This window comes from Staurois parvus, unplaced genomic scaffold, assembly GCF_062004578.1.
Source record: "Staurois parvus isolate SC_StPar_1 unplaced genomic scaffold, SC_StPar_1.0 ptg000168l, whole genome shotgun sequence".
Lineage (NCBI taxonomy): Eukaryota > Metazoa > Chordata > Amphibia > Anura > Ranidae > Staurois > Staurois parvus.
Window position 1 is genome coordinate 1882156 of NW_028317964.1, and position 19893 is coordinate 1902048.

General features: G+C 39.6%; 1 protein-coding gene across 1 annotated transcript in view; it reads left to right on the top strand.

The window, feature by feature from the left end:
* IQGAP1 (IQ motif containing GTPase activating protein 1) overlaps positions 1–19893 on the top strand; it is a 254871-nt gene that overhangs the window by 105584 nt on the left and 129394 nt on the right. The window contains exons 3-5 of the mRNA XM_089676402.1: positions 13752–13908; positions 14661–14738; positions 14826–14902. Coding sequence (XP_089532528.1) covers positions 13752–13908; positions 14661–14738; positions 14826–14902 — 312 coding nt within the window. The remainder of the gene's footprint in view (positions 1–13751; positions 13909–14660; positions 14739–14825; positions 14903–19893) is intronic.

The following is a 19893-nucleotide window of genomic DNA, read 5'->3' on the forward strand; positions in this document are numbered from 1 at the left end:
TTGACAGGCATCACTGATGTGCACTGAAAGGCAGCACTCATATATGGTACTGATAGGCGACACTGACTGGCACTGTTAGGTGGCACTGACTGGCATTGATAGGTGGCACTGACTGGCACTGATAGATGACACTGAAAGGCAGCTCAGATGGGCACTGATATGTGGCATTGATGTGCACTGGTAGGCACTGATATGTGGCATTGATGAGGCACTGATGGGCACTGGCAGGTGGCATTGATGATCACTGACAGCTGGCATTGATGGACAGTGACAGCTGGCACTGATGGGGCTGCACTGATCATCAGGGCACACTGATCATCAGTGCCCTGATGATCAGTGTACATGTCCCCTCTGAGGAATGCCAATTACCGGCTCTTCTCTCCTCTCGAGCTGTCAGTGTGACAGCTCGTGAGGAGAGAAATGCTGATAACCGGCATTTCCCTATTTGCATGCGATTAGCTGTGATTGGACACAGCTGATCACATGACCAAGCCGACATCTTCGGCTCTTTCCGTTGATCGGTGATCCGCTGTGTCCGAGGGACACAGTGCACCACCGATCACCGCACTGTGCGCTCCCGGAGCCGAACATACGTGGTTAGAGTGGGAGGACGTCATATGATGTCCTCCCAGAACGAGATAACCGCCATGCGCCCGTCATTACCTTGTATGGCTTTCGGGAGGCGGTTAAAGGGTGATGAAAATGCCCTCTTAGACTTTGCCCTATTGAACAGATATCCTCATTAGATTGTCCCTCTTGCTGTTTCTGTGGCAACCATACATTTTGGATTCCCCAGTAACTTTCTGTTCCAGGTAATAATGGTCAAAAGAAAGTGGGGAAAAAAAAAATCTCTCCAACATCAGGAAAATTCCCCTCCTATTCCAGCCCTGATCTGATGCCTTGGGCCATCAGAACCAAGGGCTATTTTTCCATCCGTCCGACGTTAGGGGGATCAGACTGTGCTCAGTGGGAGTAAACAATGCCCCATCAGTGGTATTCGTGGAAGGATTAGTGCCTCATCGTTGGTGTCAGTGTGAGGAATAGTGCTCCAAGGGCTGGATAAAGGCACGAAAAGGGCCGCAGTTTGGAGAACACTGACTTAGACAACTCTGGTGAGGGTCAGGTAATAGAAGCAACTGTTTTTGCTATCACACCTTTGAATGAACTGGCAGACTCTTCCCTCCTCGCCTTTAGAAGAGGGGAAGAAGTAGTGAATCATATGTGCTGTTTCTGTATCTGGTGAATACAGCTGCATTGACCATATTTGGTCATTGATGTCACCAAATATCCCATTTGTTTACAAACCGCACTTGGGAATCTGATTGTCATTTAGCAGCGGTAGTGTGGCAGGGCAACATCACTGGGCAGGGGGGTTGTCATTGTGATTGATGTTTGAGTTACATAGCTGGATGGCTTGAGTGACACTTTGGCAGTGTGTGTTTTTAATATTGACCTTTTTGTGGAAATGGGTAAGGGGTACTTGCACTTATTACCTTGGGGAAGGTGGTAGTTATCGAGGGGGGGGGGGTGCTTTTACTCTACATGTGGCTTCCAGATTCCTATAAATCTTCCCCCATAAATCCCCACACCCTCTTGGCGTCATATGGTGTCCTTCCAGAACGCGCACACCCGGCAATCTCCGTGATCGCTGTGTCACGTGATGTGGTAAAAGGCCAATCACAGCGTCCTTTTACTACGTGATCAGCCATGTCCAATGACACTTTGATCACCGGGAAATGCAATTGCCGGTTCTCGGCTGCACTTTCCTCATGCTCTCAGAGCTCGAGGAAAGTACTGCCGAGAACCGGCAGTTGTCAGAGCAGAAATCGGCACCGATCATCGGGGCACTGATGATCAGTGCCCCGATGATCGGTGCCCAGCAGTGCCACCCACCAGTTCCGCCCACCTGTGCCCAGCAGTGCACCCGCCTGTGCCCAGAAGTGCCACCTGCCTGTGCCCAGCAGTGCCACCCACCTGTGCCCACCAGTGCCACCCACCAGTGCTGCCAGTCAGTGCCACCAGTCAGTGCCCAGCAGTGATGCCAGTCAGTGCCACCTATCAGTGCTGTCTATCAGTACCCATCAGTGCTGCCTATTCGTGACACCTCATTAGTGTTGCCTATCAGTGCCGCCTATCCATGCCACCTCATTAGTACTGCCTATCAGTGCCCTTCAGTGCTGCCTATCAGTGCCACCTATCAGTGCCCTTCAGTGCTGCCTCATCAACGCACATCAGTGAAGGAGAAAAATTACCTGCTTGAAAAATGTTATAATGGAAACAAAGAAAAAAAATTTTTCAAATTTTTTGCATTTTTTTGTTTATAGCGCAAAAAGTAAAGTGCCCAGCGGCGATTAAATACCTCCAAAAGAAAGCTCTATTTGTGAGAAAAAATTCTAAACATTTCATATGCGTACAATCTTGCATGACCGCGCAATTGTCAATCAAAGTACGACATTGCTGAAAGCTGAAAACTGGCCTGGTAAAGAAGGGGGTATAAGTGGCCAGTGGGCAAGTGGTTAATGAAACTGGTCAGGGTTTCTGGTTGCCGTCATTGGCCAAATTGGTTTACAAATAGCAGCTGGGTATTCACAGAGGTGAACTGGCCAGATTTTGCCAGCTTGTTTGGTACTTCGGTGGACAAACTCGCATTTAACACAAACCCCAAAGCTTATTCCTAATGTTTACTTGGAGTTCTGCTTTAGAGACTTTGAAAATGTGCCATTTGTGATCTGGGACGCAGCATCTTCACAGACACCGCTGATGGTCACAATTTGCCAGCTATGGGGTACATGTGTACAGCCTTGAACACAGACCGTGCGTGTTTTGGGCCATGTACCTGCACAGATTTCTAATTGAGACCATCATTTCCATCCTGCGTCACAGTTGACATGAATGGGACTGCCTGCACGGGGATGCAGAGAACACTGGTGTATCCCTATGCAGGCAAACATGGCCCTCACACAGGTATGTGCTGTAGAACGCTCATGTGAACGAGGTCTATTACTGTATCTGTGTATAGAGGGGAGGATTGTTTTGTTACCAAATATAACTTAGAACAAAACTTCACCCATCCATGGCCACCAACAAAATTGAAACATTACGGATTTGTCAATAGCCTTCACAGGTGTAGTAGGACAAAATAAAAAGTTATCAAAAACTGTTTAATTGCCACGCTTTGCTCTATATCTGATTAGTCATAAAGATGAAGTGAAGGTCATTTCATTGACTAAACCTTTATATCAGCTGTATTTAGAACTGTGTTGCAGAACTGGGACCTGTTTATGGATAACAATCATTCAGCATTTTCTATTTCTGCTTGCGTAGATTACCTTCTAGTTATGGGAATACTTGAATTCTTCTATCATTCTGTGTGTAGACCTGAGTAATATTAGACAGCGTTTCCATTTCACAATTTGTCGGACTTCCATTCCTGAGATGGCTGGCAGCTCTGTACCAGTCTTATACCAACAATCTGCTCTTGGCAGAGGACCAGTCTGCACAACTGGCCTGGTTTCCACAGCAACATCTGCTGAGTTTTTTCAAATTTTACTCAAACTGTTCTTCTGAAGTATTGGAGAATAAAACAACATTAGTGAATTGGTTCATTAGGGAAAAATCATCAACTTAATGAAGAGATAAACATTTTTATATTGTCCACAGTAACTAGAAGTCTGTTTTTGCTCTGTTATATGTGGAAATGAATGGTGATAAAAATCTCAGGTTAATATAATGTTTTTTTTGTAGTCTAGGGTAATAAGTGGAGCATGAAGTGTTTCTGAACGGAGGTCTTTTGCCATTTATAGTCCATACCTAAATGAGAACAAGTCAGTAATAGGCACTCAGAATCTCCAATCTTAGTCTGTTACAGTGTGGCAGCTCTACTTCTCAGGAATAGCTTTGCGTGATGGTATTTACTTGTATTTTTTCCCTGTCAGAGATTTAAAGTGTTACTAAACCCAGGACTCTGCATTCACTATATCTGGTCTCCCACAGTACACAGAACATGGGAGTGGAATTATTTTAATACATATAAACTGCTAAAAACCTTTTCTCATCAGCACTTAGAGCACTCTTGTGACTTCTATCAGTGTCCAATCAAGCACTGGTTAAAGCTTGTAGGAGGAGTTTTCTCTAGGAGGATGTAGAACTCTTGACCTCTGGCTGGACAGTGCTGATTGGCCCTGTGCTGATCACATGTACTCTCCCAAGAAAAAAAATCCTCTCTAGCAATACACACCAAATTGAGCATGTGCAGAGTGACTCCACACGATATGTCTTATCAGGAGATAAAAGGTAGATGCTGAAAAAAGGGGAGGATCAGAGAAGTCAGGATCAAACCTCCTTTTTACACAATGCAGAGGATTAACCCCTTAGATTCAACAGTTAGTATAACCAGCATACTTTACTGCATATACAGACTGATTTTACTGTTGTGGGTTTAGTAACACTTTAAAGGATGTTATTCATACAGTACAGGACTCATCTTGACCATAGGTTATATGCTGTCTCCTTCAGGCGAGAACACTGTCAGAGTAGTTAGCACATCCCATATAACCCCTCCTGCTCCCAGAAAGCCTTCGTTTTTGCTAGTGTCCTTAGGTGGTGTATGTAGACTTGATATTTTACACGGAGAAACCATTTTTTACTTTGTAGCATCAATGTCACTGAGGCAATATGATCAAAGCTTTCCAATTGGTTACCCCTCAGCTTTACCTCGGTGAAACGTATCCAATCCCTGCTGCAAGAAACTTCTATAATCGCTTGCCAACCTGTCTTAGTACATTTACTGTGGCAGATCAGCTCTTATAGGCACAATCACATACCTGTGTATTATGGCTTTCTTCCTGGCCCACGCAAAAGACTGTGCTGTTATTTGCTGCAGCACAAGCCAATCAGTGGGTCCCGGCCAATGGTTTATGGCTGTGATTTGCTGATTGGCTGAGCGAATGACAGAAGAGAGCGCTGTGTTGGCAAACAACACAGGGCTCTCTACAGACAGCAGCAATGTGCCGGTTTTATTCTAGCTGAAAAGTGTCCCTGGAGATATCAGTGGCAGTTACTCAGTTCACCCCCAGCATCAGTTAGTGTCAGATTGCCCGCTGCACCATCACAGTCCCACTATATAAGTCACTGATCGCCGCCATGACTAGTATTAAAAAATAAATAAAAATTCCAGTATCTATACCATAGTTTGTAAACACTATAAGTTTCAAGCAAACCAATCAATATACACTTATTGGGGTTTTTGTTTTTTAACCAAAGACATGTAGCAGTATATATTTTGGCCTAAATTTATGATGAAATACTTTTTTATTATATATATTTTATAGCAGAAAGTAGAAAATATAGTTTTTTTTCCCTAAATATTGGGTCCTTTTTTTTCATTTATATCACAAACCGCAAAAAGCCCAGTGGTGATCAAACACCACCAAAAGAAATCTCTGTGTGAAAAAAAAAATGCAGTAAATTTCATCTGGGTACAGCATTGCATGACTGCGCAATTACTATTAAAAAATTAGTACAGTGCTAAAAAGCAAAAAATGGCCCGGTCATGAATGGGGTAAAATCTTTCGCAGCTAAAGTGGATAAGTGGACATTTAGGACCTGTCTAAAGTGTTTGCTTTCGGCACTCACCTCCCGTACTACAGTACTTTGCCGTTTACACTCAGCAGGCACTTTATCTGGTACACCTTGCTAGTACTGGGTTTACACCCCTTTTTCCTTCAGAACTGCCCTAATTTTTTGTGGCATAGATGTTGGATTTTGGTCCATATTGCTGTGAGCTACTGTTGCCTTTCACTCATCTAGAACAACTCTACCCATTCCCCTCTGACCTCTGACATCAACAAGGCATTTTTATCCTCACAACTGCCACTCACTGGATATTTTCTTTTTTCGGACCACTCTCTGCAAACCTTAGAGATGGTTGTGTGTGAAAATCCCAGTAGATCAGCAGTTTTTAAGATACGCAGACCAGCCCTTCTGGCATCAACAACCATGGCTTGTTCAAAGTACCCTAAATCCCCTTTCTTCCCCATTCTGATGCCCGGTTTGAACTTCAGCAAGTTGTCTTCACCACGTCTAGATGCCTAAATGCATTGAGTTGCTACCATGTGATTGGCTGATTAGCAATTTGTATTACCAAGCAATTGAACCTAATAAAGTGATTGGTGAGTATATTTAGGCTTAGAATTCTCTACAGGTCCAGGGCAGTGGTGATCTGAGTGATCTGAGCATGGATAGTTCCGGTTCCTGAAGACCCCTTCCATGAATTGGGGCTTTCTGTATAGTGGTCTATCACCAGCAAACATGCCTGTACCCTGGTGTGGTGAGTCTGTCCCCCCTCTTTCTCGCATTCCCACAAACCTCACTCTTCCCTTGAACCTAGGGGTAGTCCCTGGACACCCAGTTTTTTTTCTCAACAAAAGTGGAGTTACTCCTTAAATCTTTCACATTATGCTCTTGTGTTCTCTTCTCTGCTTCCTCTAGCTTAAAGGATAAGTTCACCTTTTTACAAAAAATAATAAATGCACATTTTTTTGTCATTAAAAAAATGTGCATTTATTATTTTTTGTTGCTGAAGCCTCTAAAACATCGCACCAGCGATCATAATATCACCGGTGCCATGCAGGCCTCCTGCAGACCTGTTGGTATATCTGCTTGCCCATACAGGATGTACCATACATCTACTTGCCCATGATGGAATGGGCATTTGAATAGAAGAAAGATTCTGTGGACAGATGTCTCTTATACACATAACGAGGTGTCATAGGGGCACCTTCTTAAATTGACAGGACTAATCTGTGTACCACATGAGCACATCTGTGGGAGTCAGAATAATTGTTGATTGGTAGGGGATCAAATGCTTATTTTACTCACTGAATTTGCAACATTTGTATCGTGTGTTTGTTTTTTTTCTGGATTTTTGATTGATATTCTTTCTTTATCATGTAAAATACACCTGTGATAAAAATAATAGGCCCTTCATTTCTTTGTAAGTGGGCAAACTTACAAAATCTGCAGATGATCAAATAATTATTTTCCCCACTGTAACTGTGACAAATTTTAGAGAATCTTATGTTATAATTTTTTTAAATGATTGTATATATAGATATAGATCAGTTTAGTATATATTCTTATTAGAGCTGCACCGGAATGTCAGTGGCCGAAACATTTCAGCCAAAAACACCCTTATCGGCCTATGGCCGATAGGAAAATATGCACCGACACAGGTTTCCGAAAATAATCCCGCCCCCTCGCCACTGCCGCCTCTAGCCGACCACCGCTGCCGCCACCCGCCACTGCTCGGTAGTTCACAGCCTTACTTGAGAAACCACCAAACGATCCCGGCGCTGGGCATAGAGATAAGTGAAGAAAAGATGGCCTCCACTCATCTCTATACCCTTGGAGGACCGGAGCAATGTCACTTCCGGTTCCTGCGCCTTGTAAACAAGGCCATTTTTTTTTTTTAAAGCACTAGATCAATGCTTTTTTTATCTAATGCTTTACATTGTAAAGGAAAGATGTGGGGTCTTAGTGACCCCATATCTCTCCATAAAGAGGACCTGTCACTAATTATTTCTATCACAGGGGATGCATGCATTCCTTGTGATAGGAATAAAAGTGATTAGAATTCTTTTTTAAAGGGAAAGTGTAAAAAAAAAATACATTTTAAATAAATATTTAAAAAAAAAAGTTTAAAGTGCTCCCGTGCTCGCACGTAGTGGTGAACGCATACGTAGGCCATGCCCAAATTTGCAAACTGTTCAAACCACATGTGAGGTATCGCCATGAACGTCAGAGAAAGAGCAAAAATTCTAGCAGTAGACCTCCTCTGTAACTTTACACTGGTAACCTGTAGAAATTTTTAAACCACTCATGGAGATTTGTAAGTACCGTAGTTTGACCCCATTCCATGAATGTACACAATTTTAAAGCGTGGCATGTTGGGTATCTATTTACTTGACATAACATCATCTTTCATATTATACAAAAAAATGGGGTATATATTGTGGGATTTTTTTAATCATTATATTTTTTTCCAAAACACATATATTAATTTTTAAAAACCGTCCATTTCGGTTTCAGTTTTTGGCCAAGTGCATCGCAAATTTTTGTACCACGAATTCTTATTTGTTTAAATAGTAGGCTAGCTTCACCCCCTACAGCCATAGCATAGATTATTTAGGTGCCATCTTTACTCTCCTTGGCTTTGCTGCAGAGCAAACCATTACAAATGCACTGAAAACTAATTTAGTTGATAGGTTTGTGGGGGAAACTTTTTTGCCTAATCAGGTTTTGGACAGAACTTGCAGGTGTATTTGATAATCTGCAATTTGGCAATGTCCACCATGCGTATTACAGGTAGCATTGATCCCACTACATGAAGATCTGAAATGCATTTTATGTCTCCTGTTAGTGGTTTTTCTTTTCTTTATCGCTTTAAAGCATAACTAAAGACAAAACTGTTTTTAGTTTTGGACAGATTGGAGCAGGATTAAACCCCCTGTCAGGTTTTTATTGCTGTCTTGTCCTTTTTACCAATATCATTGAAATTGAAATTAAAAGAATATCCCAAATTTTGGGTTGTCCCCAGAAAGTAATAAAGCGGAAATCTTCCAATGGGGACAATAGTTCTGGTGATCTGGGGGCTCCACAAAGAATTGCCTTAATTTGCAGGGATTTCCTCTCACTTCCTGTTTGGCTATGGGACAGGAAGTGAAGGGAAATCTGACAAGACTTATAACCCTCCCTTGCTCTATCCAAAATGGAAAAAAAATTGCTAATAGTTCTACTTTATGAGATATCTGGAAGGTCTACTGAATGAAAAAAATGTGTTCTTTCCCCTTTTATTGTTCGTTTGACTCATGAATGAAGGTGCGGGAGTTTGCCAGTTTTGGTGAGCAAGTAGCCATTAGTCACTCATCCTTTCCTCATTGAATTTCAGTTACTATTTATCACATTGGCTGGTTTAGTCATAGCTCAAAGCCACAATGGATCATGCAGGATAGTTGCTGGCTGATGTCAATGGGTTCATTTTTTTCTGCTAGAAAATAGTCTGAACTGATGTAAAACTATGCAGGATACTTATTTTTTTAATGTTTAATAAAACTTTATACCCAGAGACATAGGTTAGTATTTGCCATTGCTTACGATACACATTTGCAGACTATTTTGCAGACCTGTTACAATCTGAGTGCTGAATAATTCTGAGAAGTATTGGCGAAGAGTAAGATGGTACAGAAGGTAAATGTAAGAAAAGATAACACAGAAAGACCAGCATCAGCCATTGGCTCCTGCTGCTGTCAGTCAAGTCATGTGAGGAGAGAGCTGGGGGGGCAGGGTCAAGCCATGCTATGTGTGTTTATAGACTCGCACAGCCAAGCTCGGGCGCAAGCACACAGGCGTCTTCCAAAAGGAGGCTGTTTCTTATGGTGGCACATTGAGGAGAGGAGATGTCAAGAGCTCCGGTGGTAGGGCCCCAGAAGAGGAGGCTCGGGGCTGCTCTGTACAATACTATTGCACAGAGCAGGTAAGTAAACAGATTTTTTTTTTTCAATTAAAAAAACAAAATATACATTACAACCCCTTAAAGCAAAACAAAAAAAAAAATTTTTTTGGTTGCATACCAACACTTATCTTTTGTGGTCAGTCTACCCACTTTGCATATCCGGATCCAGATATCTTTGATCGTTCCTCTTGGAAGAATTGCTCTTTTAGCTTGACAGGTACCATCGTTTACATTTTGCCACAGATTGTAAACTGGATTGTAGTTTGGACTTGAATGGGCTGCTCTAAAACATCCTATTCTTAGTTTTAAACCTTTCCGGTATAGCTTTGTATATATGTTTATGGGTTTTTTGTTTGGTTTTTTTTTTGCTTTTTGGTTTTTTGTTTTTTTTTTTGCTGAAGGGGGAGCCTCTGTCCCAGTCCCTGGACTTCTTCTGTACCTAAGCAGACATTCCTTTAGAATTACCCTCTGTTTGCTTTGTTGTACCAAACACATACCTTTTAGAAATCTTCAGCTGGCATTTGATTTTAAATTTGGGTTTTCTTTCAGCAATTACTTTCTTCCTGTCACTAACATAAATCCAAGTGTCTAGGGTATAGTTATCCCATGCATAGTTACCACCATCTTAATGGTGTTTATACTTTCTATAATCTTTCCTAACTGCTTTCTTTTGATGGAAATGCAGGTGCGCCATAGTCTTTCCCATTTTTAATTTAAAAAATATCACTGCTGTGGGGAATGTTTTTTTTTTTTTTAATTTTTTTTTTTTAAATCTCTGATTGGTTGTGTTTTACATCTCTTATCAGGATTTGCATTGATAGCTTGTCAGTCTTCATAATGATTTTGAGATGTTCTGTAACACACTTTGTCTATATTCTAGTAATGGGTGTATCTATTTTTGAATGTCTACAATAGCAGTGTAAATCCCAGATTTTAGCTCTACAAAAAGTGAAATACATATTAAAACACTGTATGTAATATTGACACATACTCTACTAGAAATCAATTATATTAAAGAAAAAAAAAAGTTTCTTCAGTAGGACTTTATGGTGCCACCAAACCTCCAACTCTCATGTACCTAATGGAGGAATATGAATCTTTTATCTTGTGTGAGGTCTCTATATTCTCAGCATGTAATCTAATCAGTCTAGATCCATGTAAAAAGCTTATTCTTTATGGTGCAATGGAATTATGTAAAGCTAATCTTCCTAATTTTAGTGCAGCCCTAATGTCTGCTTACTAAGGTCTGCAATTATCATTATCTTTACTGGTTGGGTTCATGTTTATTAAAATATTAGTTAAGCATTATATGTTATTTTTATTATAGTTTTGGCAATTGTATAATTGCATAGCCAAGACAGTCTCCTTAAGGTGCTGCCCCTTTAAGTTTGCAAGGATACTTATAGAAGAACTTTCAGACTTTATATACTCCATAGCTAGGCTGCAAAAAAAAAAAACAATAGCCTTGAAAACTAAATATAGAACCATGGCAGTGCAGGTCACCTATAAATAGCTTACACCTGTGAAATTCTTTTTATTAAGACAAAAAGCAAGCTGCCAGAAGGGAGAGTTTCTTTGTATTAGAAATTTGAAGCATACATATGGTTATACTGAAGCACAGATGCTAAAAATGTATTTTACTCAAACAGATTGTCTTCCCAAAAACCTGTTTTTATTTTGGGTACATTCAGGTGAATTGTGTTATATAAAGCTGGGTATACATTAGTAGAATTTATCAGAAATGCACAGTACACGTAATTTTCATTGGAAAGTAGTTCTCATTTGCTTTTAATATTTGATTGAATGAATTGACTTTACCAAACGAAAACCACATACACTTTAAGAAATTTTCCATCCTGCTCCTTTGAATTTTCTCATCATGGCCAAAAGCAAATGTTGATTTGACCCCACTAGTGATTTGAAAATCAAATATACATTCTTACAGCAAAAGATGTTGAACTAAATTCTACTATTCTATACCCAACTTAAGTGTCTTGTTTCACCCTCCTGAGTCCATACATGATATCTGTGAAGTAGATTTCCAAGGAACACCTAACCTGCCTCGCCCTAAGAAATTTAAGCGTGTAGTTGGGTGGTCCCTACCCAAGAAATATGAGTCAAAAAGTAATTTTGGCCAACATGCTCATTATCAAGTGAAACCTTTTTTGGTACAGATTTTTTAAACAAATGCATACAAATTCATGGTCTGTACAAATCTACCAGGATTTTTTAAAGTACATCTGCCAGTAAATCCAGGTCCTTAAACTGGCCTCAGACCTGCTTACACTCATTGACCACTTTATTAGGTACACTCGTACAATTGCTTGGTAACACAAATTGCTAATCAGCCAATCACATGGCATTAACTCAATGTATTTCGGCATCTAGACGTGGTGAAGACAACTTGCTGAAGTTCAAACTGAGAATCAGAATCAAGAAGAAAGGGGATTTAAGTGTCTTTGAACGTGGCATGGTTGTTGGTGCCAGACAGGCTGGCCTGATTATTTAAATAACTGCTGATCTACTGAGATTTTCACACACAACCATCTCTAGAGTTATAGAGAATGGTCTGAAAAAGAGAAAATATCCAATGAGCGGCAGTTTTGTGTGAACAGAAATGCCTTGTTGAGGTCTGATGAGAATGGGCAGTCTCGATTTCAGCTGCGACATTCAGATGGTAGGGTCAGAATTTGGCGTAAACAACATCAAAGCATGGATCCATCCTGCCCTGTATCAATGGTTCTGGCTGGTGGTGGTGGTGTAATGGTGTGGGGGATATTTTCTTGGCACTAGCAAGTTGTACCTAATAAAGTGGCCGGTGAGTGTATGAGACTTTAGCGAGTTAGACCTAATTCTGGTCATACATTTTTAAGCACTTGTTTTACCTGGTCAGATGTTCAAAACAGTTGGTCAGTGCAACATAAATAGCAATTCTGATCACTTTCAGTGTCAAAAGTAAACACTCTGAAAGTGAACATTTCAGAATTTTAACTGCTCTATTCAACATGCCATAGGCTTGAAAGCAATTTTCCAACCCAACCAAATTTAACTTTCAGTGGATCAGTGATGTCACCAGAATGGGTGGGAAATGATCAACATTGTAGTGGGAACCTAACATACTTTTTAGATTCAAAATTATTTGACAAACCTATTGATACATGTATGTAGTGTATAAAAGAGCCGTATCAGATCAGTATCTAATTATTTTTATTTACTGTATGTGTGTGTGTATATATTATGTGTAGTTATTGACTCTGTTATGGAAGGATATACCTTTCCTACATCACCTCCGCCTAATCTGCAATTTCATTTTAGTTGATGCACACCGTGAAACAAATGTTTCCCTTATTCAGTATCCTCCAGCAAATTTCTTCCCTCTGTTTCATAATTGGGTTTGGATCCTATAGATTTTAATAGTGAGTTAATTATGGACTGGGAGGATAGGCAGGGCTTTTTTTTTGGCAGGAACATGGGGAAAGACAGTTCTGGCACCTCCAGCGCCATAATGCATGTAGTAGTGAGGGATGGTGGGGTGTACTGGAAGGTCTATTGTTTCCGGCTGCTAAGAAATCTATTGTTTTTGCTGGGGGGGTCTACTGTTGATGGTGGGGTCTATTTTTGCTCACTGCTGGAGGGTCTGTTGTTGCTGGATGCTGGGTGAATCTATTGTTGCTGGCTGCAGGGGATATATTTCACTGCTTTTACTTTTATTATTAACAAGTTCCTTACAAATTACTTAGCACCATAAAATTATACTTGGTTTTGAATTCTCTAAAAGGGACGGTACTGGGAGTTGGGTAGCAGGTGGAACCGGAGGACGGTGCTTGAAGGTGGATAGGGGACAAAGACCAGAGGTGACTGCGAAGGGAGGAGTACCCGCACCTATTCTCGGAGAAAAAAACCCTGAGGATAGGTGAAAACAGAATGAGATAAAAAACCTTAAAATGGCTGGATTTGAATAGCAGAGCAGGGAAGTATAAAGTTACATGAATTTTTACACTTTTTCCTACACAGACTAAACACTGCTTGTGAAAGGTGTACCTAGAAATTTTACAGAGTAAAAATGAACACAAATGTGTGATCAGCGTATGTTGTGGAACTAGTGATTGGTGAGGTCAATTTGTTCCATCTTGTAAGTTGCTTTATTTGAAAAATTCTTTTGAATTTAAGATAATAGGATCATCTGGTTTTTTTGTAATTGTTCATAATTGTCTTATGGATTTCTGATCAACTCTTACAGATGGATGGAAGCCTGCTTGATGGAGGAACTACCACCTACTACAGAGCTTGAAGAAGGCCTCAGAAATGGAGTCTACCTGGCAAAACTCGGAAACTTTTTCAGTCCGAAAGTTGTTTCACTGAAGAAAATCTATGATCGTGAACAGACCAGATATCGTGTAAGTGTTCTGTTAGGTATCACGTACATATTAGAATATCCACACACAGAATGGTTCTGTAATGTAAGAATAGTATTTTGTAAAGGTGGTCACTGTTTGCCTAGTGTGAACATAAAAAGGTGAGTTGGTTGACCAAAACTTATTTTGTGTGATCATCATACTAAAAATAGGTTTAGAGGTTTGGTAGGACAGCATGAAAGTATTAGGTTGCCTTTTTGTATGCAAATGAAAACACAGCAGATGTGTAGATAAAGGATGCCCCATCCAAACATTTTTTTTTTTGGATAACCTATAGCAGTGGAACTTAATGGATGCAATAATATTCAGTGGACATCTAGTTATGTCTGAGTAAAAAGCTCTCAGACGTTAGGTGATATTTATGGTGGATTTGGGGTTTTGGTGTGGAGGTCATTTTAATCTATAAATGCTGCCTAAAGTGCTTCCACTTTGTACAGATATTAAAATATAGCTGAATGGATCCTTTAGAGATTTAAGTTTTTAGCATGAAAAAGCTTTGGGCACATCATAAATGTGACTGATTAGTTTGGAAATGGCAAAAAAACAGGATGTTAAATTCATTTTCACAGTAGTAACTATAAATTATTTGCTTCTTCAGCTTGGTCAGTTGTATTTATAAGATGGCTGCATGTGCTAGTATCCATTCATAAGTTCTTTGTCAATCTCCTATTAAACCAGGTGAACATAATGGAATGTGAATGTGTTCATAAGTGTGTGTTTTTCTTTTTCTTCAGGCTACTGGCCTTCACTTCCGACACACAGACAATGTGATTCAGTGGCTCAATGCAATGTCAGAGATTGGCCTTCCAAAGGTATGCTAGAGTAGTATGTTAAAGAATTTGTTCGACTTGTATGTCTTGCCTTCCAGTTAACTGGCCTTATTGTAAACTGTCATGTAGATATTTTATCCGGAGACTACAGACATCTATGATCGAAAGAATATGCCTCGTTGTATATACTGCATCCATGCCTTGAGGTAAGAATTATACATTTTTTTTAAACTACATCTTATTTTTGGGGAGTGCATAACTTTTTTTTTTATAAATATAGTGAGTGGATATCAATCTTGCTAAAATACGTCTGTTTCTTTTTATCATTCATCAGTCCCCCCAAAACTTAAATGCTACTTGGCTTTGACTATCCTTGTAAGATCTGAAATTTTTTTTCCAGAAACTAAGCATTTGATGCTATTAGCAGAAGTAGTGTTGCCTGTCTTGGACCACAGATTGGGTAAATATGTAACGTGTCCATGGCCCCTGTAATGGAATTGTGGGCTGCTCTTACAGTGGCGCCACTGATTGGCTAGCTATAGATCTAGACATACATACAAGATAATGGCACTGAAACCCAATCATGCAATAAGGACCAGCAAGAGCTCTCTGTTTCCACTCACCATGCCTGACCAGTGGTCTCCAAACCGCAACACAAAAGTCCTTCCATGTACATCAAGTCAGCAACCAGGTGAGGATGAATAAACTTTTTCTTTGTTTCGTCCAGCCTTACTCATAGTTCAAGAGTAAGGCCTTAACAGGCTGAAACATGCTAGTGTTGGCTCTTTTTGGAACATGTGTACTCCTTGGATGAAATAAGAGAAATTATATTCATCCTCCCCTGGTTGGTCACCTTATCTACATGGAAGAGCTATAGATCTACCTGTAACCTTCCAGCAGCTTTGGATTTTGCCAGGAGGATGCAAATATAGATTTCAGGAGGTAAGGCTAGCAAAAATTAATGGTGATTTGTCCAGACATGGAATATGGCTGGGCAGTCAACAGCGTTGGCGAGGCATTTACTGCCTTTTAAGGGCTTTATGCGGATTGCATGAATGCTGTATCCTTTTATGTTCCCTGTGATGTGCAAGGGTTAAAAAAGTAATTTCTTCTGTTACTGCTTGTATGGCCTAGTTAAAAAGCTCATTCAATGGATCTATGCCTATTTCCAAAAAGACAAATGGAATAAATCTCAGCTGCTAGCAAAATATCAGTATCTATGTGCTTCTTTACTACAGATCGTGTTTTGACTTGTTTGCCTTTGCGAGGTTCTCACAAGGAGTGGCAGCTCTTTGTCTGCAGCCCAGATTATATCTCAGCCTTATAAGATATTCTAGTCACCCATGCATTATAAAGTCTTGTAGAGTTAATTGATTGACTTGTATTACAACCCAGATCCAGCACAAATACATTTTTCACTTGAGAGTTGGCTATGTGTGGTTATGAGGATTTTTCTTCACTTCCTGGGACAACAATAGTCTTATCTGCTCTGGGTCAGTAGACCTATGATTAAAGTCATTGTGTCAGAACGATAGCAAGGTAATTGTCAAATGAATTCAGCAATGGCAGCCTCTGTATTGCTTATATTAATGGTTTCTTTGAAGTAGACCAAGAAAGGGTTAGAACCCCCCCTTATTTTTTGTTTGGTTTTTTTTTTTCTTTTTTTTTACTGTTTCTGTCCCTGCGGGGAAAATGCATCGCACTTCATTTGTGCTCACTTAGGAAATGAGGGGGATCTTCTCATGTAGCCAAAAGCTAAAAAAGTGTTGCCATAGGTTAATCATTAAACTGGTAGATTTTAAAACCGTGGTGTTGTACGTGGGGAAACAGGGACAGAGGCTCCCTTCCTATAGGAACAAGATACATAGCACAAAGAATGACCATTTCTACAAATAACACATATCAGGTAGCTCATAAAACCAATCTCTGACTAGGAAAAATTAGGTGTACCTCCAGATAAATTAACTAAATACCCTTCTTAGTGTTCATATAATTAATCAAATACCCTTCTTAGTGTCCATATAAACAATCAAAATTAATAAAAAATTATCAAAAATAAAATTAAAGTTCATAAATTATTTCTTCCAAAAACTCGCCATGTAAATCCAGTATGTGCCGTATACTTCGAAATAAAAGAAAACTCAATAGTGTATTATCCTCACATTAAATCGTGCAAACACGTCATAGTGAACCACTCTGTGTATTAATATTATAAAGTACTTCAGTGAACACTCAGTGTACACATCTAATGTGGCTGAATTGCATACCCTTACCCAAATAAGTAATCTGCCAGCCTTTATATATATATCCAAAGGAGGGTATAGATACAGATCTGCTAGGACCCTGCGGGTTCCTTCTGATCCCCCAATACTTCTATCGATACTCTTGTCTCCTGTTGTACTCCAATATATTCATTGATAGAGAAAAGAAGATTCCTATAGTATGTTTCAAGATATGATAACTCCACGCTTTATTAGTAATGCTTGCATAAAACGCCACACATCTAGCATAAAAGATCCCATGATCCACCTTGCAGCAGCTTCCAGGAACGCTAACCGCTTTTCCCACAGTTAAAATGGTCGCTCCGCTACTTCCAGTTTCTCGGGCAACGTCCAACGTGACGTCCCTTATAAGGCAGTCAAGGAAGTGACGAAACACGTCAAGGGACATGATGTTTGACGTTGCCTGAGAAACCGGAAGTAGCGGAGCGGCCATTTTAACTGTGGGAAAAGCAGTTGGCGTTCCTGGAAGCTGCTGCAAGGTGGATCATGGGATCTTTTATGCTAGATGTGTGGCGTTTTATGCAAGCATTACTAATAAAGCATGGATTTTTCATATCTTGAAGCATACTATACGGATCTTCTTTTCTCTATGAATGAATATACTGGAGTAGTACAGGAGACAAGAGTATCGATAGGAGTATTGGGGGATCAGAAGACACCCGCATGGTCCTAGCATATCTGTATCTATACCCTCCTTTGGATATATATATAAAGGCTGACTTATTTGGGTAAGGGTATGCCATTCAGCCACATTAGATGTGTACACTGAGTGTTAACTGAATTACTTTATAATATTAATACACAGTGGTTCACTATCACGTGTTTCACAGGTCTCCACGTGTTTGCACGATTTATGCGTTTTTTTTGCATGAGCTCTATAGGGTTTTTGGCATAATTATTTGGGATATTTGGATGAATTTAATGTGAGGATAATACACTATTGAGTTTTCTTTAATTTCGAGGTATACGGCACATACTGGATTTACATGGCATGTTTTTGGAAGAAATAATTTATGGACTTTAATTTTATTTTTGATATTTATTTTTGATAATTTTTTATTAATTTTGATTGTTTATATTGTTTATAGGGGCACTAAGAAGGGTATTTGATTAATTATTTAGTTAATTTATTTATACTTTCAAGGGTGAAAGTGAGTGTTTTTCACAGGGTTTCAGAATTTTTGGGGACACTGATTTACGTATATTAGTACCTACAGATAAAAAGAGACACATGATTGCATTAGCAGCAGAATATGTTTGAGCCTTCTACCTCCAAGATAATGAATTAACTCACCCCCTATTGAACAGAACCAAAGCTATGCTTTTCTTTTCTTTAAAGAGAGTCTATCATGATAAAAACAAGGAGGCTGCTACTGCTGAGCTCTGCTTCTAAAAATGTTTATTGCCTATCTGCCATGCTGATTCTCTTGCTTTTGAGTCATTGGGGTTGATTTACTACAGGCAAATCAGTTGATCACATTACAAGGGATTTTTGTTTTTTAGCTTCGTGAAATTTTTGTAAAAAAATTGTCCTTGCACATCATTGAGAATTCTTTGCAAAGTGAATTTTCACCACCTTCACTAAGTAAAAAGCCCCTTACACAGTGAATGGTCTATTTGCCTTTAGTAAAACAACCCTAGCAACTTGAACGAAGTAGAAAGCTGTGGACGTGAGGCTATGAAGTGGATATGTGGACTCAGGTGATCTATTACAAGATAACTCACAAATTCAATTCTGTGTCATGAAATGTGGCACAAGTCTTAATTTCTACGATTAAGCCCTGTTAAGTGAAAAGAATTAGATCAGAAGTTCTACAAGTGGGGACTTTGTTAGTGGTTGTTTGTGCAAATAAACCTAGACTATTGTGACGTCATTGGTGTATGGTGTCTTCTTTCTTTCCTCCAGTTTATTTAGGGCATGAATGGCGCCATATGTCACCAGCACTTTGTGTTTGGGGCAGAGATGGAGGATTCGGCTTGGGAGTGGAAGAGGAAACACTACACACATCCTATAAAGTGATAACTGGATGTCTTTAGTAAATTCAACAGCTCCTCATTTAAAAAATGCAACCTGCTTGACTATTGGAGTTTCCTAATATTAATAATGAAAGCAGCCTGCTTTTAATTTTGATGATACAAATCTAGATTATCTACATGATGACTAAAAAAAAAAAAAAAAAAAAGAAAAATATTCAGCTTATGATTGTGTGACAATGATGGCAGCCCTTCAGCACTGTAGTGGAGGAAAGGGGTGTTAAGATATATGCTTTAGCATAAATAATTTATCTACCATTGCATATTGCCTAAACCGCATATGGACAGAAATGATTTCATAAGGTTACCTGAGAGTACAAAAAGACAAATGATCAAATAGTTGGGTTAGACGTTTTTGATGGACTCCCTTCTACTCATCTTTGGACATATATATTCTGGAAACTTTTTATTAAATGAATTAAGAAGTGTGAAAATACCAGAGAGCAGTGTGACTTGTAGCCCCTGCATTGCAAATCCAGGAGTCCTGGGTCCAAATCCCAACAGGATATGAATTCTGCAAAGAGTTTGTAAATTCTCCTTCTGTGGTTCCGCCAGGTGCTTTGTCACCTCCCATTCCCCAATAACACAGACCACAGATTGGCCTTGCAGTGTGATGACTGTGGTAGAGACATTAGATGGCATCCTAAGGGCAGGGACTGATGTAAATGATTCTGTGTCCTCTAAAGTTCTGGGTACCGGGTTGGTGCTATGTAATTGCGAGAAATAAGTGAGTTAAAAAAAAAAAAACAATTTTCTTTTCAATCCGTTCAAAAAAAAAAAACAATTTTCTTTTCAATCCTTTGAAAAAGAGCTATTTATCTCCGCGCTGCTGTTTTCATAGGCTTCAATTTTTCTAATGGAAGACCAGGTCTATTGCTCTT